Below are 20,904 nucleotides of genomic sequence, written 5' to 3' on the forward strand. Positions count from 1 at the left end.
TCATGAAACGTTAAAGAGAAGTGAGCGGGAGGATGGAAAAGCTCTTTAAAAGGTAGCTGCTGATCGAGTAGTGGCTGAAAGTTTGGAAAACTCGAGGACCAACCGTTGCGTAAATTTAATGGGGCTGTTTCTTTTTTTAATGTTTTTATTACCCTACGAACTTAAGTTCAAAATGAATGTATGTTTTTGAAGTTCTTATCCTTTACTTTCGTGCAAATAGAGCAGTATTTTCGTCCTCGTCGGCTTGAATAGTGCGGACCTTCGTGGAAAAAACCAGCGATTAAATTTCACAAAAATCACGCTCCGGAAGACGAGCTTGACGGCAATGGGGAAATATTATACAAAACACTAACCAAATGAAGATGACGACTGCTTAAAACTTCGTTGCTATGCTCGAGAAAGCTTTGTTTTGGGGTAAAAACCTTTCATCCCTTCAACGATCGATCCTCTCTTGGGTTCCAGTCCTTCCCCGACAGGTCACGCAAAAACGTGACAAACGAAGTTTTCCAAGAGCTTCGTAAAATCACATCGATTTTACTCCCTTGGATCATCGGTGACCCCTATTTTTTTAATCATGAATCACTTCCTCTACTTACTATCTACAAAATATGACAAAATGAAAGAAATCTCACCGTAAGAAGTTATCTTATTTTTTAATTTTCTTTCCTCGTGCCATCGAATTCCGGTAGTGGTTGCAACGGATAGAGGTTACGAAAACGCTCGTCCAGGATGAACTCTACTGTTTACGACATTCCTAGCGGCATGAAATTATCTTTAAATCCCACCCCTAAAAACCTATCCACGGAAACCTTCACTCTAACAGTTTATTTTTAGGATTTTCGATGGATGAGCAGATGACGCTACCTTTCGTTATTATGACAGATTTATCGAAATTAAGGCATTTTTCCACTGCCATTTTCTCCGAAACGAAGTCGGTGACCCCCAATTTTTTTTATATTTTTGGAGTAAGTACTCTATGACCAAACTCTACGGGAGAAATGAAGAAAATCTCACCAGAGGAAGATTTTGGCGCGAACGTCCTTAATTCTTAAGTCGTCACGACTTAAGAATTAAACAACTTAAGTAAAGAAGGCAGACCTTAAACTAGTTTAATGAACTAGCTTTCACAAGTTCCTTACAGCTAACTATTAATGATAGAGCTGTCGTTTTGTTTATTTTATTTTTTTTGTCTGGGACATAGATTACCTTTTATTTTTGCTTGATGATATATTACAGCGTTCAAATGCAAACGTTAAGTATTCATCCGCCGAAAAGAATGTAAGTACAAAAACTTAGTGTTAAGTCAGGACACAGACATCATTTTTCACGGTACTTGTCTTGCAGTGTTCCCTGCTATGCCATTATGAGACAAGTTTATATGAGGCATTGGTTACATACTTTCAGCTCTTTTTGATATTTACAATCAAATGGTCTTCTCCAGTGTATTGCAGTACCTCTTCATTATTGATATTCACTGACCAAGTAATGTCCACGATATGCTTCTACAGCAACATCTCTCTTTAATCTATGCACATATTCCTTGCACGTGCATTTACCACAAATCATCTCCTTATGGTAGAATGACCCGTTTCTTCAGAACTCTTTCCTTTTCAAAAAGGCATCCTAAGCCGTCATTTCAGCGAGGGCAAATTGACCTAGTCTGTGAACAGGTTCTCCAGTTTTCAACAAAACATGCACAAGTGGCATGGGTTTTACAAGACTGGGACTTAGGCTTTGTCATTAATACAACACAAGTTGCAAGAAAAAATCAAGGAGGATAGAGCAGCAATGCACTCAGTTGTTTCATGGTACAGAACGTGGCTGTTCCATGTAACAAGTCTTATGAAAGAAGCGCATCAAATCTAAAAACTTACCAGCTTTGAAATCACTGTCAAACATAGCTTTTCTTCCGACAAAATACCTAGCACAAGGAAGCAATAACAATCATCGTTATTAGCAACTTTAACTTGAAAGTTTGCACTTATATGGGAGATTTCCCCGGGAGATTTCATCATATTTTGTTTTCAACTTTGTAATAAAATTGGTAAGACCCTCCAGGATCAAACTACTTTACAAAGCTAAAAGCACTTTAAAGAACCTTTTGCATAAGAAATAAATTGCACCCACTAAGGTGTAGACCTACTGTACCTGTACGTGACTAGATGAGCCAGCTTAAACTGATCTTTAATTGGTGCACTATCGATTGCTCGGATGAGAGGCTTACATAAGTAAAGCTTATTTATCTGCAAAAATAACCACATTAAAATGTGATAACGTAATTAATATTATTCAACCTTCCCTTTCACGTTATATTGGCCATTTATCACTGCAAAGATCTTCGCACTATACGCCACGTTTAAAAAATCTTTATTTTCTTCTGGCATATTAAAGAATATTTCAATCACCAAGAGCTTCTTCCCCTTTCTTTTCAAAATGTGATAAGAACAGTGTACCTTGAAGTAAATCTTGAACAAATGATTGACAAGTGCCAGCATGCCCCACTTCTTGGATACATCAAGGGAAGAGCGACTGTCAAAAAGGTCATAAAGCATACATGTACATTTTGATTTTGTTGCCTCCAATACAAAGAGTCAATTATATCTAAAGCTTATAATAGGCAATTATCACACATGCTCTACTAATATTAGGGAAACTTTGCGACTCTTATCGAAATCTTTGCGCATCTAATTACGTGCATAATTTCTGGACGTCTGTTATTTGGGGCCTGTTTCTCGAAAGTCCCGAAACTTTACGGGCCATTTTCGGGTGTCACAATTCCCTTTGTATCTCGAGAACGGAGAAGATTTAAGTTGTCAAACTTCACAGTCATTTTGCATTTTGTTACCTTTAAATCATGTTAAAAGATGGGCTTTCCAGAACAAGTGGTTGACAGTTTCACAAATGGCTTTTTGGGGGCGTTACTAAACACAGGAACGGAACGGAACGGAACGGAACGGAACGGAACGGAACGGAATATACCGGAATAAACCGGAATATGCCGGAATGAGGCGGAATGACACCGGAATGACACCGGAATGAAACGGAATGAACAAGAATGGTACCGGAATACACCGAAACGAGCCGGAATGACACCGGAATGAGGCGGAATGACACAAAAAAAGCGGAATAAATCGGAATATGCCGGAACAAGGCGGAATAAATCTGGAATAAAACAGAATGAAACCGGAATGAGACGGAATAAACAAGACTGGTACCGGAATATACCGGAACGAGGCGGAATGACAACAGAATAAGACAGAATAAACCAGAAGGACGCCAGAATCAAGCTGATTAGCGTAGACCGGAATGACAAGGAACAAAAATTAGTTTTTATCAGTCTAGACTGTGGAAGAATAATCGTTGCAGAAGAGAGAGACTGACTGAAAAAAAATACATTAAAGGGGAAGTAGCCTTGGAACGAGTCTCAATATGTTCTCACAATTCTTCATGTAAATATATTATCAACGATCGATCCTTTTTCTGTGCTTCTGACTTTTTTCTTCAAACAAGGAAAAACTGCGTTCAGGTTCGATGGCATTATTGCCGACAATCGGGAAGAGAAAAAGAGTCTTCCGCCCGTTTGCGCGAATCTATTTCCGTATATCTGCATCACGTGTGGGTCGTGGGAAGCAGGCAAGCAGCAACGGTAATTAGTCTGTGGTTCGCTGAACTTGATTGTGATTGGTCAATCAACTGACCAGTCAGAATGAAGTAAAAATGTTCACGGGTTTTCTGACTTGCACAGTGAAAGCCGCCTCCGAGATCCATAGACAAAAACAATTAGAATAACATTGTTTCTCTTGCTACTGCATTTGTTCACGAAAAAAATGTTACTTCCACAACAAATAATTATTCATTCAGCGACAGGTATACCTGTCTATTTTTTTTCGTAATCGAAGTGTTCCAAAGGTTACAAAAGGCAAAAACACATGCCATTCCCTTAGGGAATCACGTGACACAACAAAGGCTTACTGAAACAACCGAAAATCGGTCGGCGCTAACTAACACACCAACTTTTGGAATTTACAGGTTCATTCATTCTCTCTCTTCTGCAACAATTATTCTTCCACATTCTAGACTGATAAAAATTACTTTTTGTTCCTTGTCATTCCGGTCCACGCTAATCAGCTTGATTGTGGCGTCCTTCTGGTTTATTCTGCCTTATTCTGTTGTCATTCCGCCTCGTTCCGGTATATTCCGGTACCATTCTTGTTTATTCCGTCTCATTCCGGTGTCATTCTGTTTTATTCCAGATTCATTCCGCCTTGTTCCGGCATATTCCGGTTTATTCCGCTTTTTTTGTGTCATTCCGGCTCGATTCGGTATATTCCGGTACCATTCTTGTTCATTCCGTTTCATTCCGGTGTCATTCCGGTGTCATTCCGCCTCATTCCGGCATATTCCGGTTTATTCCGGTATATTCCGTTCCGTTCCGTTCCGTTCCTGTGTTTAGTAACGCCCGGCTTTTTGGAACTTTTGAGAAACGGGCCCCAGGAGGAAGTCCAGTTTAACCAGTCAGACCAAAAGGTCTCAAATCTCTTTCACTTTGACCAACTTGTTTACCTCACTGTATTGTGTTCAAGACAGACACATGTGAATCTCTCCGTTTGCGACAAACTTTCACTTGTGTCCATAAATAAAGGCAATTAGATGCACGCTCAATTATGATATCCACAACAAAGTGCCCTGTCTAAGTAATAGGCCTTATGAATGATTTTGAAATTTGCTCAAAATTCACCACCAAGCCTCGTTCGCACAAAATTATTCACATCATCTGGACATGCAATACTGTTTGCACGTGGTTTTTCTTTACAAGTTTGCTCCTTTGGGATTTAGCTCATACTAAAATTTATAGGTTTGATTTTCGAATTCGAGGCTTGGTGGTGAAATTAGCTAGTCAGACGTCATCACGCATAAGGGCTATTGCAACCTATTTCCAACGATAAGGTAAAGGTTAGAGTCAGCATTTTCTCCAGGTCAGAGTAAGTGTAGCTGCTTGTCTTTCCTTGAGAAGCAGGGTTTTTTTTTATTTTTTTTGATTCCACCAAACAAGTGATGTTGAAGTTGGAGAAAAGAGCAAGTGGACATACTTAACTATATACTTCCATTTCTGGACATACAGTATCTGAAAACTGTTGAAAGCAGTAACATGGTGGCTTGAGTCACGTTTATGGAATTTCCGAGAATCAAAAAAAAGAATAAGTGTTGAATGGAAAGCTCCCCTTGAGCAAAGCTCAATATTAACCTGTCACTGGCAAAAACTCTGAAGCATCCCATCATGACCTCTGCTGCTTTCTCCAGCATCTCTCCTGGTTTTTCTTGTCCACTTTCAACAAGTTGTTTAATTGTCAGCCTATTCATTAAGAAAATTTTGTTGTTATTACAGGTACATTGTAGTTTTTAATTTGGATTGATACTTGATCAATGTCACATGGTTTTAAAAAGGCTTAGTACTTTTCATGTTTTTAAGTCCTAGCTGTGTTCAATTCCATGATTTTCAAAGCCTGTTGATTTTAACTTGCATGTTTAAAGTACCAACAGCGATCACTCCTTTTTAGAAATATTATCTCCCACTGACTTGGTATGGTTGAGATCAAACTAAACAACTGTAAAAAATTGCAATGGGCATTATAAGTTTTTTCTAAAGTGGTTACACAAAATTATACCATTTTTTAATCATTGGAAAACCATGCAAAACTGAAAGGCATTATACTGGCATGTAAATATCCATGGGCTGTTGTCATTGGAAAGGGAATCAGATTATTATTAAGGCTTTTTCAAGGAATGAAAAATCTACCATGTTGAGTCCTGTTTTTACCGGCAATTACATGTACATTGTACATCAATTAAATGTCAACATGATGATTACAAAACCAGAAACTTTTGTAGCACATTCTGATTCATTGCCTTGCAATCACCTTTGTTTATGAATACATGTAGTACAAGGGAAGCTTAAGAGGTTTCAAACACTGGAGACAAACAATAACTATTATTTACACAGCAATTCCCCTGTTGCATCAAAAATAACATGTACCTTCATTGCAAATAATCTCAAATCTAGAGTAACCACATTCAAAAGTGGCAAGGCCCTGGCAGATTGAACAAATGAAAAATAAGTTACACATACGTAAAAAAATTACCCAGTTCTCTTTTAATCCTCTACGCTAATCTCTTTACATTACATATCCATAGCATCAAAATCAATTCTACGATACAAGCTAGAATTCTCTTGTTATGCCTGATGATGGAGTCAGTAAATTTGACTCTCGTTTCTTACTCTGCTGAAAAGTTTGGCAATTTGATGTTACAACTACAGTATGTGCTCAGGGCATTGTCAAGGAAATACTGTAAGGGAGAAATAGTGAGTGATTCTTAAGCAATGGAGGCCAAAACATTGTTTTTTTTTTATCAAATAACCTTGAACTGACACCAATGATGTAAGATTAAAGGTTTCAACAAAATGCAGATAACGGTTATGAAGTCTGGGCAAGCCCTCCGCTTCTATGATGCTGCTGCACGATAGCAATGACAAGACAGTGATAGTATCATTGTCGAAAATGCACATAACATTGTTTCCTATTAAAAAATCACTGTTTAATTTCTCTACAAGTAATCACACAAAAAAACTCTTTCAAAAGCAGCTCAATACAAAAAGCAAAAGACATTGTGCTACTCAAGAGGCATAGCTCAGTCGGTTAGTGTGCGGCCTTCTGAGCTGGAGGGTTGCCAGTTAGACCCCGTCATTTGATCGACGTGTCTCGACTTTCCTCTATTCCATGTAGCTGTAGCTTTGAATACCGTAAAATGGAGCATTGACGGAGGAAGGGGAGGTAAAAGGTGTGAACCGAGGGCCACAATTTTGACTGTCACATGTTACCCTGAGGCTCGGAAAGATAAGGTCATTTACCTTAAGTTTGTTTTAAATAAGATATTTTGCATGACAACACTCAAAAGAGCAAAATTTTGTAACAATGACGAAAAGTAATAGACAATTTTTTCCATTGTATGAACATACCAGTTTTCATCTTTCTGACTCTGGAAAGCACGGGTGAAAGATGTTTCACTTGTTAAGACAAAAAACTTGCAAAAAAGAAATAATTATAGCTAGAACAAATTACTGGTACTCCACTATACAATCTTACTTTTCTGCCCTTAAAATTCTGACATCTAGACTAGTACAGGTAAAGTTTCAAGGTGGTAATTAATCATTCTAAAGTTGATTTCCAAGTGCTACTATTTTTATCTTTTCATGTTATTTTCTTTTTCAATAAATGTGGATAACTATCAAAAAGGAGCAGCCTGTCGAGAGCACCACCACTACACTTCAATTACATAACTTGACATGTACACATTTTCTGAAGCTGCCAACTTGAATTAATCTCTACAGAAGTGTACCCTCCAGTCTGATTCTTTAAATCTGCTCAAAATTAAGTGCTGGTCAGTGCTTTGTTTTATTTGGTGGCTCCAAATAGAGCCATTTGTTTTCAAACTAAGGTTACCGACAGATCACCAACTGTCGGCCGACTGTCGACTGACTGGTAGTCTGTGTTTGTGGCAAAATCGGCCAACAGTCGGCCAACAGTCGGCCAACAGTCGGCCGACAGAATTAATTTTAACCCTAGCTGATTTAAACTCCCAACTTTATAAGAATTTCCAGGTAGAGTTTTGCATCTGAATCAAATGATGGGATTTTCTCCATATTTTGGTTTCTACCTGGAATTACATTGGGCTTATAAAAAAAGGTTCGCACAATGATCACATTAATCTTACCTCATCTCCTTTGTGCAACACATTATGTTTTACTTTATGAAAGGATATTGAACAACAACTGACTGGGCTGCACGTGCTTCCACATAATCAGCATTAGCTACAGCCCAAACTGCCCTGAGAATACACATAATAATATAACTAATAAAGTACATGTTTTTAAAGAATATACAAACAGGTCGTACTGAGTAAATCCAGGAAATCAAAATGACCCATTGGGCAAACATACTTTTTTTGTGCTGTGAACCCATAGTTTATCCAATATAAACAAGATGGATTGTACATTAAAGTGCCCCTAACTAGCTAAAAGTCCAATTTCAGCAACATAAAACATGCATGCTATGTTAATCAGTCAATATTTTGCTTCTAAAAGGCAGCATGAGATTTTTTAAATTGACAAGGTTGCACCTATTTGTTTGAAAAATAAAGCCATGGGCAACAAAGTAGTGGAGTCAGTAACACACATGCTAAATATGGCTGCAGTGAGCTTGCATACATGTAAACTAAAATTAATACCTTGAGAGCCATAATGCAGCACTAAGGATCCCTTTTTTTGAGCGCCTAAAAGACCAGCAATTTATAGAGACTACCCATCTTGGTACTCCCCCACACAACCAAAGCCACTCTACGAAAACAATCAGGCAGTGGCATATTGGGATGTACCAGTGTACGCCTACCACACAAGAAGTGCGCACCAACAGAGGAGACCTTAGGATCATTGACTAGCAGAACAAGACAATCACTATGCTGGAGATGAACTGTCCCTGGGCCGAAAATCAGCAAATGCCCCCTTAGGCTGGGAACTAAAGAAGCAATACCCAAGCTATCAGATTGACCAAGTTAACATCATAATGGATGTCCTAAGCAGGTATCCAAAGGGACTCAGAAGTGCAACGAAGAAGCTACTGGAAGAACGCATGCAGTTGCTGAGCTGAATGCAGAAATTCATTTTGTGTGGTAATTTGCAAGATCCTTCAAGGTCTTATGCTAGAGAGTCACAAACAACAACACACACAGATACAGACCATAGGACTATACAAGATTCTATAGAAGATCTGGAAAGAAGCAGACTAACAACAATTTTTATAAAAGTGACGACACATGTCTTGTAAATTTAATTTCAAATGTGTCGTCACTTTTTTATAAATTCTATAGAAGCTATTTGAAGGACAACATTTTCTTTAGTTTTATTTAGTTTTATGCTAATTCCACAGACATGGCTAGGTATGACTGCACTGCCTAGCTTGTGGTTTAAATTCAGATCTGGCATCCAGATGTAGCATACTGCCCATATAATGTAATACAGTTTTTTCCTTCAAATCTAAAGCTGTTGACATAATTGCTGCGCACAACTGCTCTTCTCTCTGAAGAGAGAGGACAAATCATAGCAACTTAAAGCAGATTGAAATCTCAGTCTTTGGTGAGATTGGAACAATGGACGGAGTAACCATACAGACTAAAACCCCTTGAGTAGAGGACCAAAAGAACCCACATGAAGCCACGCCAGTGAATAGAATCCACCAAACAATAGTCAAAGGAAAGTGCTGGAACCACTAATCCAACACTTCTCCCATTAATTATATATTTTACACCTCTTTTACCTTAAGTGGGCTGCGGTCATCTCATCATACGGTTGTTCGAACCACTTCTCACATTCTACCTGGGCATCTGGTAACTGCAAGGTGAGTATAAGTACAGTACATCACCATCACAGCTTACAATTTACATTTAGATAGCAAATTACCCTGTATTTGATTGAAAATTTGATTCAGATACAAGACATGGAAGCAATTGAATTTGAATTATTGTGAAACAAATTCTCACCTTTTCAGAGCTGCCTTGATATAAGGAAGGTAACAGTATAAATTACCCATATTTACTACATATATTTAGTTAGGTAGTTTTTTTTTACAACAAATTGCTCGCATATGTGAGAAACTACATTATCACACAAGAAACGAATACAGTATATATCCAAGCACCCATGCAAACAAACAATCAAAATTATCCATTTTCCAATTACTATTACTACCATAACTAAAACAACCCAAACTTTCACAAAAATGCTGAACTTAGGCTTAAACATTATTTTTTAATGTTAGCATTGGTAAAGATTTGGGTTCTTTCAGCAATGGTGAAACAATGACCTACAACCTGCAGTTTATACCTTCCATTGTTTTGTACCATTTGGAGCCCATATAATAAAAGACTAAAAGTAGTGTGTAACCTTGTCTACTTCAGCGCTCACAGTTTGGAGAATTAAACGTCAATACTTCTGGTTATGGCCTTTTGGTTACATAAAACACATTGTGAACTTTGCTCACCCGGAGCCTTGAGCTTGCTACATGAGGATGCTGAAAGGAAAACAGTTCCTGCAACATTTACAAAATCATTATTACAGTATTTTGGATAGCATACTGATTTGAATGAACATTGAGCACACAGATGTTTGTTTGATCAATCTTCTGCAAAGGCTTCGATGAAATATTCACAATTTTTACTGACAATATCATTCACATCAATAAATTCTCCTTAACACCCTTGGTGATAAAAAACAAGTAGCATTCAAAGCCAATGAGGTTTAGACTATTCAATGGTCATTTTCATGTTCAAGATCAAGGTAAGACATACACATACCCCTGTGATTAAAAAAAAACTCACTTCCTTTTTTTCTTCAGATTTTCAAAGTGTCTTTGCTTAACACCTGACTGGCAAAAAATTTCAGCTTTGATTTCATGGTCCGCCATTACCCATGTTCAAAACTGACCGATTGGACCTCAGAAGGTTGGATCCAGGGAAAAGTGACTTCAAGGGCGCACTAGCTTAAAATTTCAGCGTGTGAATGCAGCTTGTTATATATGCAAAACGCGAGTTTAAAAGTCTGGAAGCCCAAAACTCCTGTGCTGGGTATTAATTCTGTGGCGTACACAAGCATTGCATTCTTAAACTATAGTGAGCTTTTCACATCATTTCTCCTCAATCAAGCTCTCCCAAGATCTTAAAGTTAGTAATGACGCACCATTAAAATAAAAGGAAAATTCCAGTTAAAATAAAAAAGTGTCTTTTTGAAATCAAGGATTAAAACTTTGGTTGCTTAGTGTTTAGTTTAGATATGAATAAGATTATTGATTTTTTTTCACAAGGGCACTTAAACAAATGAGACAAAAGCAATAAGGGAGGTGAGGTGGGTCCAGTGGTTAGGGCATTGGGTTTGCATTTGGTTTCCCTCAGCGACCCTGAGCTGGGTTCAAATCCCATTCTAACCTCTGGTTTGGATTTGTTTCCAGTTGTCCTGGATTCAACTCTACCATGCTTTTTAAATAGCCAACTGGTTACCTCCTGCTAGTTGGGGTTCTTGATCCTGTTCCCTTAAGTTTGAATATTTTACTCTGTCTAACGCCAGACAATTTTACTCGTCAATGGGGAACCCCTGGGAGTCAATGGGTTAATCACTCACTGAAAAACTATGTCCCCATTAAAGATGGGGTGTCGGTGAACTAGCTGGATAGCTAACCACACTTCTGCTATAAACAAACCATTTACATTTTTTTTTTTGGCATTTAAAATAGCTAAAATGCTTGCATTGATGCACAGAGAGACAATAAAAATGGCCTCAGCACTAAAAGGGTGTTAAAATACTCGAGACTCGCCGAGACACCAAGATCCTAGTTAAAAATCCGAGCCCGAGACTCCTTCATAAAAAGTTTCAAGATTCAAGAAGGGTAAAAACAAACCATGAAAAAACGAGACTTTGAGACTTATCAAAAACGCTTTTGAGATTTTGAGATCCTGCTCAAATTGTCAGAGACCCACATTTTTCGAGGTACCATTCGCCACGCCTTCTCTTGTAGCCAGTTACAAGACAGACCCTGGAAACGAGGTTGGTGACTCTAACAGGATTTGAACCCATGGCCTCTGCAAGAACGATCAATTCTCAGTACCAACTAAGCTGTGAAGAGAAGGTCAATTTCTTGGGCTCATTTGTTGCAGTGAAGGACTCAATGAATGAAATGAATGTATATTTGAAGTGCATGTTATAGACTAATCCCTTTGGAGCCACCAAATAGGTGATATAGGTGCCTAGAAGAGACAATTGCTTAAATCAGTAGCCCATAACTAGGAGCAAACTGCAGTGCTTTTGCAGACCGCGATTTATTCTTGGATTGAATTTCCCGCGAATGGGACTCCTGCAGGAGCCCGATAACAAATCATAAGAAATTAACCTGACGTCATAGCATCACCGGACCAAACCTGTCTTTGTCTTCTTGAGGAAAAGGTAGTCTAAAAATTGATTGGTCTGTAAAAGGCTCATGTTCACTCCTAGTCATGGGCTCCTGCTTAAATTGTCCACAAGTGCACAGGTCACTTCTCTCTCATCATATAATTTTTCTGCTTTTAACCCATTGACTCCTGGGGGTTCCCCATTGACAAGTAAAATCCTCTGGCTTTAGACAGAGTAAATACTAAGTATGGCTGGTTTAGGCTAGGGGTGAATGGGTTAACCTATGACGCCTAAACCAGCCATACCGGCCATACTCTGTCTAACGCCAGACGATTTCGATGGGTTAATCAGTCACTGAAAAACCCATTAGAATATGTGGAATTTACAATGAGGGGTGGTCCACAGGGATGGTCCATGGACCGGGTCCACAGCGATTGCTCCATGGACCTGAGGTCCACGTTTTATGTACGTCATTTTACACGGACAGACAACAACACCATGCAGGAATGACATTCACATGAACGTAACATTGTATATTACTATAGTTTACATAGAACTGGGGTCGTAAGACGGCAATTGCTCCTCAGCTGGGCTTCGACCCCGTGACCTCCTGCACGGAAGTACGAATGATGAGTCGATCGCTTAGTTGGTTGAGCTTTTACGCTTTTTAACGTTCGTTACACTTCGACTCACGCAATAAAACTTCGCATGTGCTTCAATCTCACCGCTAAAATGTCTCCATTCATTGAAACAAGCCCTCTTTCAACCTAAAAAAAAAATTGCACGTCAACTTTTTAAATCGCACTTCCAATGACCAATCATGAGAGAATACATTACTAATTCAAACCTGATCCAAATAATGCTCCAAACTTGAAGACATAATTGCGGGAAGAATGGCTCAGAGCCGTTTTCCCTTGGTAGGTGGTGTATGCGGAAATATATTGTACCGTATACGTTCCGATGTATATTCCTACCACAGGTTAAAATGCAGGTTTAGTGCTTGTCTTGTTTTCGAGCTGCTTCGGTTTCTTGAAGTGCTTTCCTTGTTCCACTTGCTTTATTCCTTGATTTGTTGAGGTGCTTGATGTCCTTGGGTTGCTTAGGGTGCTCGAGTTCCTTGGGCAGAGGTTGCTTGAGGTACCTGGCAAGCTAATTTTTGCGCCAAATTTTCAGACTTTGCAATTTTGGCTCAAACATAACTAGTATAGTCATTTAGATTCATTATCTGACGCAAGTAACTCGAAGCTCACAAGCGCAATCTCAGCTTAAAACTACGTATTTCAAACTCTGTTCATTCCTGAGTCTGGTTTTAAAGCTTATAAGCTTATTTAATTGTTTTAGACTGAATTTCTTTCTTAAAACCTCATATGGAGTTGAGGGTTCACCTGGAAAACTATTTATATATTCTTCTATTTAAAGCATTCCTCGTTCATATGCTGACTGGAACTTCCAGGAAATTGCAAGTATGTACTCATTTATAATAGTATCAAGGTAATATCATCATTTTGTTCCATTGTGCATTTGTTGTAGGAAATAATAATATTTATCTGGGGATAATGGCATATCATTTGCGTTATTTCATTACTTCAAACAAAACATTAATGAGAAGGAGTCGACTCAGTAGTGCCAAGGTGATCATATGTCCTATAGACACCCGTCGACTGAGTATCTACCAAATTATACCATCAGGCAAGTATCCATCAACAAATCAGCTGACATGTCGACTCAGTATCAGCCAACACATGGCCGACTGTCGCTCGCTATGTCGGTTGCACATCAGTGTGATACATGTATTGCACCCAACATATGGTTGACATGTCGCCGGTGTGTCGGGCAACATTTCGGTGGACATATTGACCGACGCTTGACCATGTATTGGCCGATACTCCTTCAACATGTCAGTCAATACTTGGTCGACACTTGATTGGTATATCGGTTAACATTCAGCAGCCAGTCCTCAACTGGCGGTATACTGGTTGACTTTCAGTTATAATTATATCGGTCGACTGCCTGTGGTACGCAGATTTTTGTTTCCGTTAACTTTCTTTCATTTGATAAGTTGGCCATATTTGTAATAGTTAAGACACAAGTCTTTTTTACTTATTCTCTGTTGAACGAATTACCAAATGACACAAAATAATTAATAGGTACTTTTGAAAAACCAGGGACTCTCACATTTTTTTGTAATACCTCTACGCAAGGGACACTGGAACAAACCCTACTGTCACTAGCTGACAATATTCTTTGTTTCCATTCATAAAAGGCAAAAGAGGACGGTTAAAATGAATTTCGTGACTAAGTCAGTCAGAGGGCATCAGCAAACTGATTACTCCATTGTCCGTCCAATATCTTCTGGGTATTGTCCTGAATGATTACGTGCTGTAACAAGTGATGGTAGAGAAGTGGCTGAATGTTAATAGAGTATCGGAGGAACATCATTGACTCATCGATTTGCATCTCGGTCGACATATCGTGCAACACTATCAGTCTGTAACGATGTTGTTAGTTCTAGGCTCTCGGGCTCCAGGATAAGTAAAGTTCCCAGATGGTGGCCGGCCTCTCTCTGTTCTGTGATCAACTGTAGTCAACGTAGCTTTCACTGTGATTAAATGAGTTGTAATCTTCAGATTCTGTCAAGTTCTTTGCCTCACAGCTACGTTACGTGGTGTCAGAAGTGGGATGTGCTGAAATTGTCAGTTTGTTCATTCTGGAGCGACGCCTTGGCGTAGAGGTGATAAACAACCTTTTCGAACACTCTCGCAATAACCGGTATTACATTGATACTGCGGTAGTCGCCATTTTCTTTAGGCACATCAATCTCGGGTAGGAGGTGAATATTAGCCTTCTTCCAAGACTTAGGCCATGAGTGAGAGGAGAGCGAAAGGCTCCACAGCTTGGTAACAACGCCCATAAGAATTTCCGCATGATCCCTCCATACCCAATAGGGTATGGCACTCAATTTTGCAGCAATAATGCATAATAGGTGAAGGTGAGCTTTTCTGCACTATTACCCAAAATAACTGTTGTTATGATCCCAGATTGCTTGTATTTTTCATCAGCCTCGTGGAAATGCACTGCTTGTGTTGGAGGAATGGGAAAACAGAATCTTACAAGGTACTACTTTTAGTAATAATGTATAGACTTAGGTAAAGTCATTCTCAGGCCAAGTGGCCCACATGGCCATGCAGAGCTTATCCCAGATTCCATAGCGTGAAGTGACTGAGAGTATAGTTACTCCCCCCCTGGATTGGATGCTAGTCTATCACAGGGTTACCCCCCAGAAGTAAGTGTTTCTGGTACCCATTTATACAACTGCGTGAAGAGAGACATTATGGAGTAAAGTTTCTTGTCCAAGGAAACAACACGATGACAGCACTTGGCCTCAAACCAGTGACCCTGAGATTGGGAGTCAGGGGCCACCATGTCTGTTTTGCAACTCTTGCCAATGGAGAATAAGAACCTTGCTTTAAATACCACTTGTGTTTTTATCTTGCAAACATTTATTGAGAGAAGGCAGTTGTGGTTGCAGGTTACTTTTAGACCAATCATATGTGGACTCCCATAGACACCTAGACTCTCCTAGATCTAACGTTCCCCATATTTTTTATTGTTTTTAATGGAATCTCTTTTTTGTTTACAAGATTAGAAAGGCAGGCTTAGTAAGTGAAATTGGAAGACCTCTAACCTGCCAATTTTCCAAAAATAAATAGATGAAATTGGTCAAACGTGGCCAAAGCCAAAACAAACTCGCATAAACCAAACTGGAGGACTCCTCACACCACCAGAGCCAACTCCATGAGTATGATGCATGGAACCACTGTGAATGCACCTCCAAACCAACGACTGATAACTAGCAAAATGGGCGCTCTTAGTTGTCAACTCCTTTAAATTGCATTTAAATGTGTTTAACCACAGTTGGGTTGGGTGCTGAAGATATCCAAAGGCTTCTACTTTTGGCAGCCAGCCCCTAGATAGAATATTGCCCCCACGGCTTACACAACACTGCAGAATAATGCCCCCACACCAAGCCGCTGTTATGTCTTATCATGACATTCACGATGTCTTCCAAAAACTCCTCATGGTCTTTATTACCCACGATGCCTTAGGCACCATTTTGTGATAGCATACATGACATAAACAAAACTTTGAAAACTTTAAAAAAAAAATGTTCAAACTCATTGTTCATAGTCTTTGAGGTATGTAGGCTGCTTGACCAGTGGACCGGAACGACTGCGCATTGTTGGTTTTAGTCCCTGATCAGACATCACTCCTGTTTCGTGGAGTCTACCATTATGGTTAGTGCGGGAACATGTTGGTGAACTTGCTTGACCAGCTCGTGAATTTTCTTTTGACTCTTTGTTGAGTGACCGTGATGCTTGGCTCCTGTTCAGATGTCTCCTATTTCTCCTGTACTTCTGACCCTCAGGTGTCTGGACGACATATGACCTGGGCGTGTGATGCTTGTTGACCACTGTTGCTTGGACCCATTTCTTATCTTGCTGGAGAGTCACCTTATCACCTTTGGCTAGAGGCGGCAATTCGTTACGACAGTGCTTATGGTAGCAGAACTTCTCTCTTTGATCTTCTGAAGGTGCTGCTTAATTTCTGGGGCTCCCTGTGGCTTTAGAAGCTCAGCATTAGTTGGAAGAGAAGTTTTGAGTCTGCGGCCCATAAGAATTTGAGCGGGAGACAAGCCTATTCCATCCAAGGGAGTGTTTCTGTAATTCAGTAAGGCCTTGTAGGGATCTTGTACTTTCTTTAGGAGGTTCTCAATGGTTTGCACAGCTCTTTCAGCTTCACCATTGGATTGCGGATATAAGGGGCTTGACGTGGTGTGCAAAAACCCGTAACTCCTGCTAAACTCTTTGAATGCTGAACTCACGTACTGGGGACCATTGCCCTGATAAGTTCATCAGGAATGCCATATCTGGCAAATTGACTCTTCAGGTGACAGATAACATTGTTACTGGTTAGGTCATCTAGCTTTGCAACTTCTATCCACTTCGAATAATAGTCCACGCTTAGCAAGTAATGAATACCATTGAACTCGAACAGTTCACTTCCGATTCCAGACCATGGTCTGTCTGGGGGATCTCGAACTATCATTGGCTCCCTGACCTGAGCCTTTTGGAACTGGCTTGATCATAATTGAAAAATCAACAAATTTGATTACCCCTTTTTCAAAGGATTGTTGCATGACTTGCCTCTTAATCTTATTTTTCTTATTGTTCCACAAGAAGGAAAATAGCTGTGCTTGGACTGTTCTGGTGACACTGCCAGGGACTGAAAGCATAGACGCTAGGTGTACTAATTGCGAAACACCAAGAGTTTTAGGTAATAGTACTTTTCCATGAAGTGTAAGGGCTTTTGATAGCCATAAATTTAATTTCGTTTTCATTTTTTGGATTCTGGTGAGGAAGTTAGATTCCAAATTTCTTTCCATGTTGTAAGATAAAAAGGTTCCTAGAACTTTAATTGTGTCTGCTGAACTCTCAAATTCTAATATCTTGGACCTTTTTTATTTTTCTCGGATCCCAACAATATCGCTTTGGTTTTTTTCTTGTTTAGTCTCAGTCCTGAGAGGCTCCCGAATTTTTCAAGAATAAGGAAGACTACATTTTCTTCTTCTGCGGGAATGCCGTAAATTTCTAAGTTGAATTTTCACATATATTGCTTTGGATGGAACTAGATGGATGCTGGAGTATCTTTGGCAGCACTTCATATTCTTGGCATTCAGACACAGCCTCCAGGCAGATAGAAACCAGAACGGAATGGAAAAGAAGATCTTCGAATCCATCTGCCTTACATTTTACAAACCGGAGGTGGATATCTTTGCGTCCCGCTTAAACCAACAGGTACACATGTCAAGTATTTTATTGGAGTAAGTGGACCTGTCTAATCCACCCCTTGTGGTCCTTCCTTGAATCCTGAAGAAGATCAGAGGCGACCAAGCAACTTGTCTTTTATTTGCACCGAATTGGGCCAGACAAGCAAGGTTCATGGAACTTCTTCAGATGCTTGTAGATACACCTCTACTGCTTCCCCAGCACCTGTCTCTGTTGTTCCTACCATTTCGTCCTGCAGCACTCTCTGTGGCAATCACTTCATCATGGCCCCTTCTGGGATCATTACAAAGCAACAGCCTTTTCAAAGGAAGTTATTGACATCTTATTGGCATGTTGGGGAACATCAACCCAGAAACTGTATGCAGGTCCCTAGAAGGGATGGGTTCGCTGGTGTTCTCCATGTAGTGTCTGTCCCATTTCAGCTCTTGCAGCTGATGCCCTCAAAGTTCTTGCATCTCTTGTTACACAAAAGAACTTGAAGTGCAGAACTATTGCCCTTTACAAGTCCACTATCTCTTAGACTCACAACCCTATTGGCCCTATGCAGCTAGGGAGTCTCCCTGTTGTCCACTGGGAAAGTGGGCACTGCCCTGTCATTTTTGGAAGAAATGGAACCTCTGCAGTGACTTAAATTGAGGCAGTTATCCTACAAGACCATTCTTTTTTGTTGGCATTAACTTCAGCATCCAGAACCCACAAACTGTGTGCATTGGACTTGAGAGAATTCCTGGGAGTTCTTGCTCGCCACAAATGTCAAAACCTCCAGACCTGGTCACTCTGCATGGCCTTCTTTCCAAGATCTGCCAAGATCTGCGTGGTTTGTACATGTACCCTTGCTGCATATGTAGAAAGGAGAAGGGACTTGTGTAAATCCTTTCAGCTACTTGTGTGCTTTATTTCTCCTGGACACAAAGCCATCTCAAGCCAATCAGTCTCTCGGTGGTTGATAAGACCCTTATGGATGGCAGGAATTGAATTTGGATATTCTGGTCATTCAACCCAAGGTTCCTCAACATCTGCAGCTGCTGCTGGGGGACTGGCAGTTAATCTCATCCTAAAAGCTGCAGATTGGGCGTCTGCACAGACCTTTGAGTGCTTTTTATGGGTGCAGAGCTGGCATGGTGGAGAGAGCACTTGCCTCCAACCAGTGAGTCCTGGGTTCGATTCCCAGACTTGGCATCATATGAAGGTTGAGTTTGTTGGTTCTCTACGCCGCTCCGAGCGGTTTTTATCCAGGTACTGGGGTTTTCCTTCTCCTCAAAAACCAACATTTGATTTGATTTGCATTAATTTGTCATGATTTCAGTTAAATTGTACGATTCTTGACTCTCTTTTGCCAGACCTCCCATGCATTTGGTTATGTTATAGGTAATAGCATCACTTTGACTTTGACATGACTGCCTTTGCATAGGCAATGCTGCTCAGTCATTGAACACTTGTTTCTCGTATAGTTCTAGTGTGCTTTGTTACATCACAAGGAATTATATCTCACAGTCGTTCGCCTGTGTTTGGTTTTTATTTCAGCTTAGAGCATGTAGCTGTGGAGCTTGCATCAAATCTCATTTGGATTTATTAAATATTTACGTTATGATATTCTGGCTTTTCCCTTTTAATTGGCAGTTTTGCTGTATAAATCTGCACCAGTATTGTGACTATCAGTCAGATAGGGATGTAGGAGAAACAACATTTCCCTGGAGGGTTAATACTTACCTAATTCTCACCAACCTTCAGGATTACTACGACACTCCGGTTGAACGTCCCGCTTTTGGTCTTTCAGATCATAGCTCAGTTGAAGTACAGCCAAAGCAAAGGGCTAAGACATCGCAATCAATGCATACTGTTATTTCAAGGGACCTACGACCTAGTAACCGTCTTGCAATGCGAACGTATCTCAATGAAGTCGATGTTACTGCGGTGATCAGAGCTATAACAACTTGCGAAGAAAAGGTGTCGATGTTACAAAAGATCATCAAAACTGGCCTTGATTTCGTTTTGCCGATGAAGCCTAAAATTGTTCATCGAACGGAACCACCTTGGATTAATTCCACTCTTAAGGACTTGATTCGAAAGCGACAAAAGGCCCTAGGCCGAGGAGACCGAGCGGAGTTTAACCACCTGAGAAACCTTGTTAACCGAGAACGCAAAAGATGCCGCGCGAAGTACTACGAATGTAAAGTGCAACACCTAAAGGGGTGTTCCCCAGCTAAGTGGTGGGGCGAAATCAAGAGACTCAGCGGAATGGAAGGGCCCTCTGGGTCACGTGATAATATTTTAAAGTCCGTTCATCACTTAGAAGGTGCTCGTGGTCTATCAGCAGATGATCTTGCAAACCACATTAACACAACTTTCCTAGCCCCAATGGAGGTCTTTGTACCGCTTACCCACAATCCATTTAGAGGGGACGCCTTTGTGTCTTCGAGCAGAACTATGAATGATGATTTTCCACCGCTATCAGAGTTTTCTATCTTTAGAAAGTTATGCTCTATTAATCCAGCCAAGGCACAAGGACCGGACGGTATTCCCGGATGGCTTCTAAAGGAGAATGCAGATCTTTTGGCGCCACCCATCATGGATATCATGAATTCTTCCTTTCGCGAAGGCCGGTTGCCTTTATCTTGGAAAGAGGCAGATATTGTCCCTGTCCCCAAACAAAGACCTATCCAAGACGTCAACAAGCACCTTCGCCCTATCTCCCTCACGCCTATTCTTTCAAAGTTTGCAGAAGATTATGTTGTTCATGACTTTGTGATGCCCGCCGTGCTTAAAAAAATCGACAAAAGGCAATATGGGACAATACCTAAATCATGCACTACGCACGCCCTTGTCAGCATGATCCATAACTGGCACGTCAGCTCTGATGGGAACTCGGCCGCGATTAGAGCGGTTTTATTTGATTTCCGTAAGGCGTTCGATCTTATTGACCATAATATCTTAGTGCGTAAACTTTCAGATTACGATATTCCGAACCCCATATTATGCTGGATTGTTGACTTTCTATCGGATAGGAGACAGAGAGTTAAACTCGCCCAAGACTGCTTCTCCGAATGGCGTTACATTCCGGCCGGTGTT

The 20,904-nt window shown here is 40.2% G+C and overlaps 1 protein-coding gene across 1 annotated transcript; it reads right to left on the reverse strand.

Moving 5' to 3' along the window:
* Positions 1-1,202: 1,202 nt before the first annotated feature.
* LOC138030276 (PCI domain-containing protein 2-like) lies at positions 1,203-12,869 on the reverse strand. The gene is made up of 12 exons (XM_068878175.1): positions 12,837-12,869; positions 12,715-12,756; positions 10,092-10,139; positions 9,369-9,442; positions 7,819-7,884; positions 7,016-7,057; positions 6,034-6,089; positions 5,246-5,348; positions 2,454-2,529; positions 2,149-2,243; positions 1,875-1,921; positions 1,203-1,291 (listed from the first exon to the last, which is right to left on the reverse strand). The coding sequence occupies exons 1-12, from the start codon at positions 12,867-12,869 to the stop codon at positions 1,203-1,205; spliced, it is 771 nt and encodes a 256-aa protein (XP_068734276.1).
* Positions 12,870-20,904: the final 8,035 nt, after the last annotated feature.

The sequence above is a fragment of the Montipora capricornis genome, chromosome 13 (genome assembly GCF_036669925.1).
Source record: "Montipora capricornis isolate CH-2021 chromosome 13, ASM3666992v2, whole genome shotgun sequence".
Lineage (NCBI taxonomy): Eukaryota > Metazoa > Cnidaria > Anthozoa > Scleractinia > Acroporidae > Montipora > Montipora capricornis.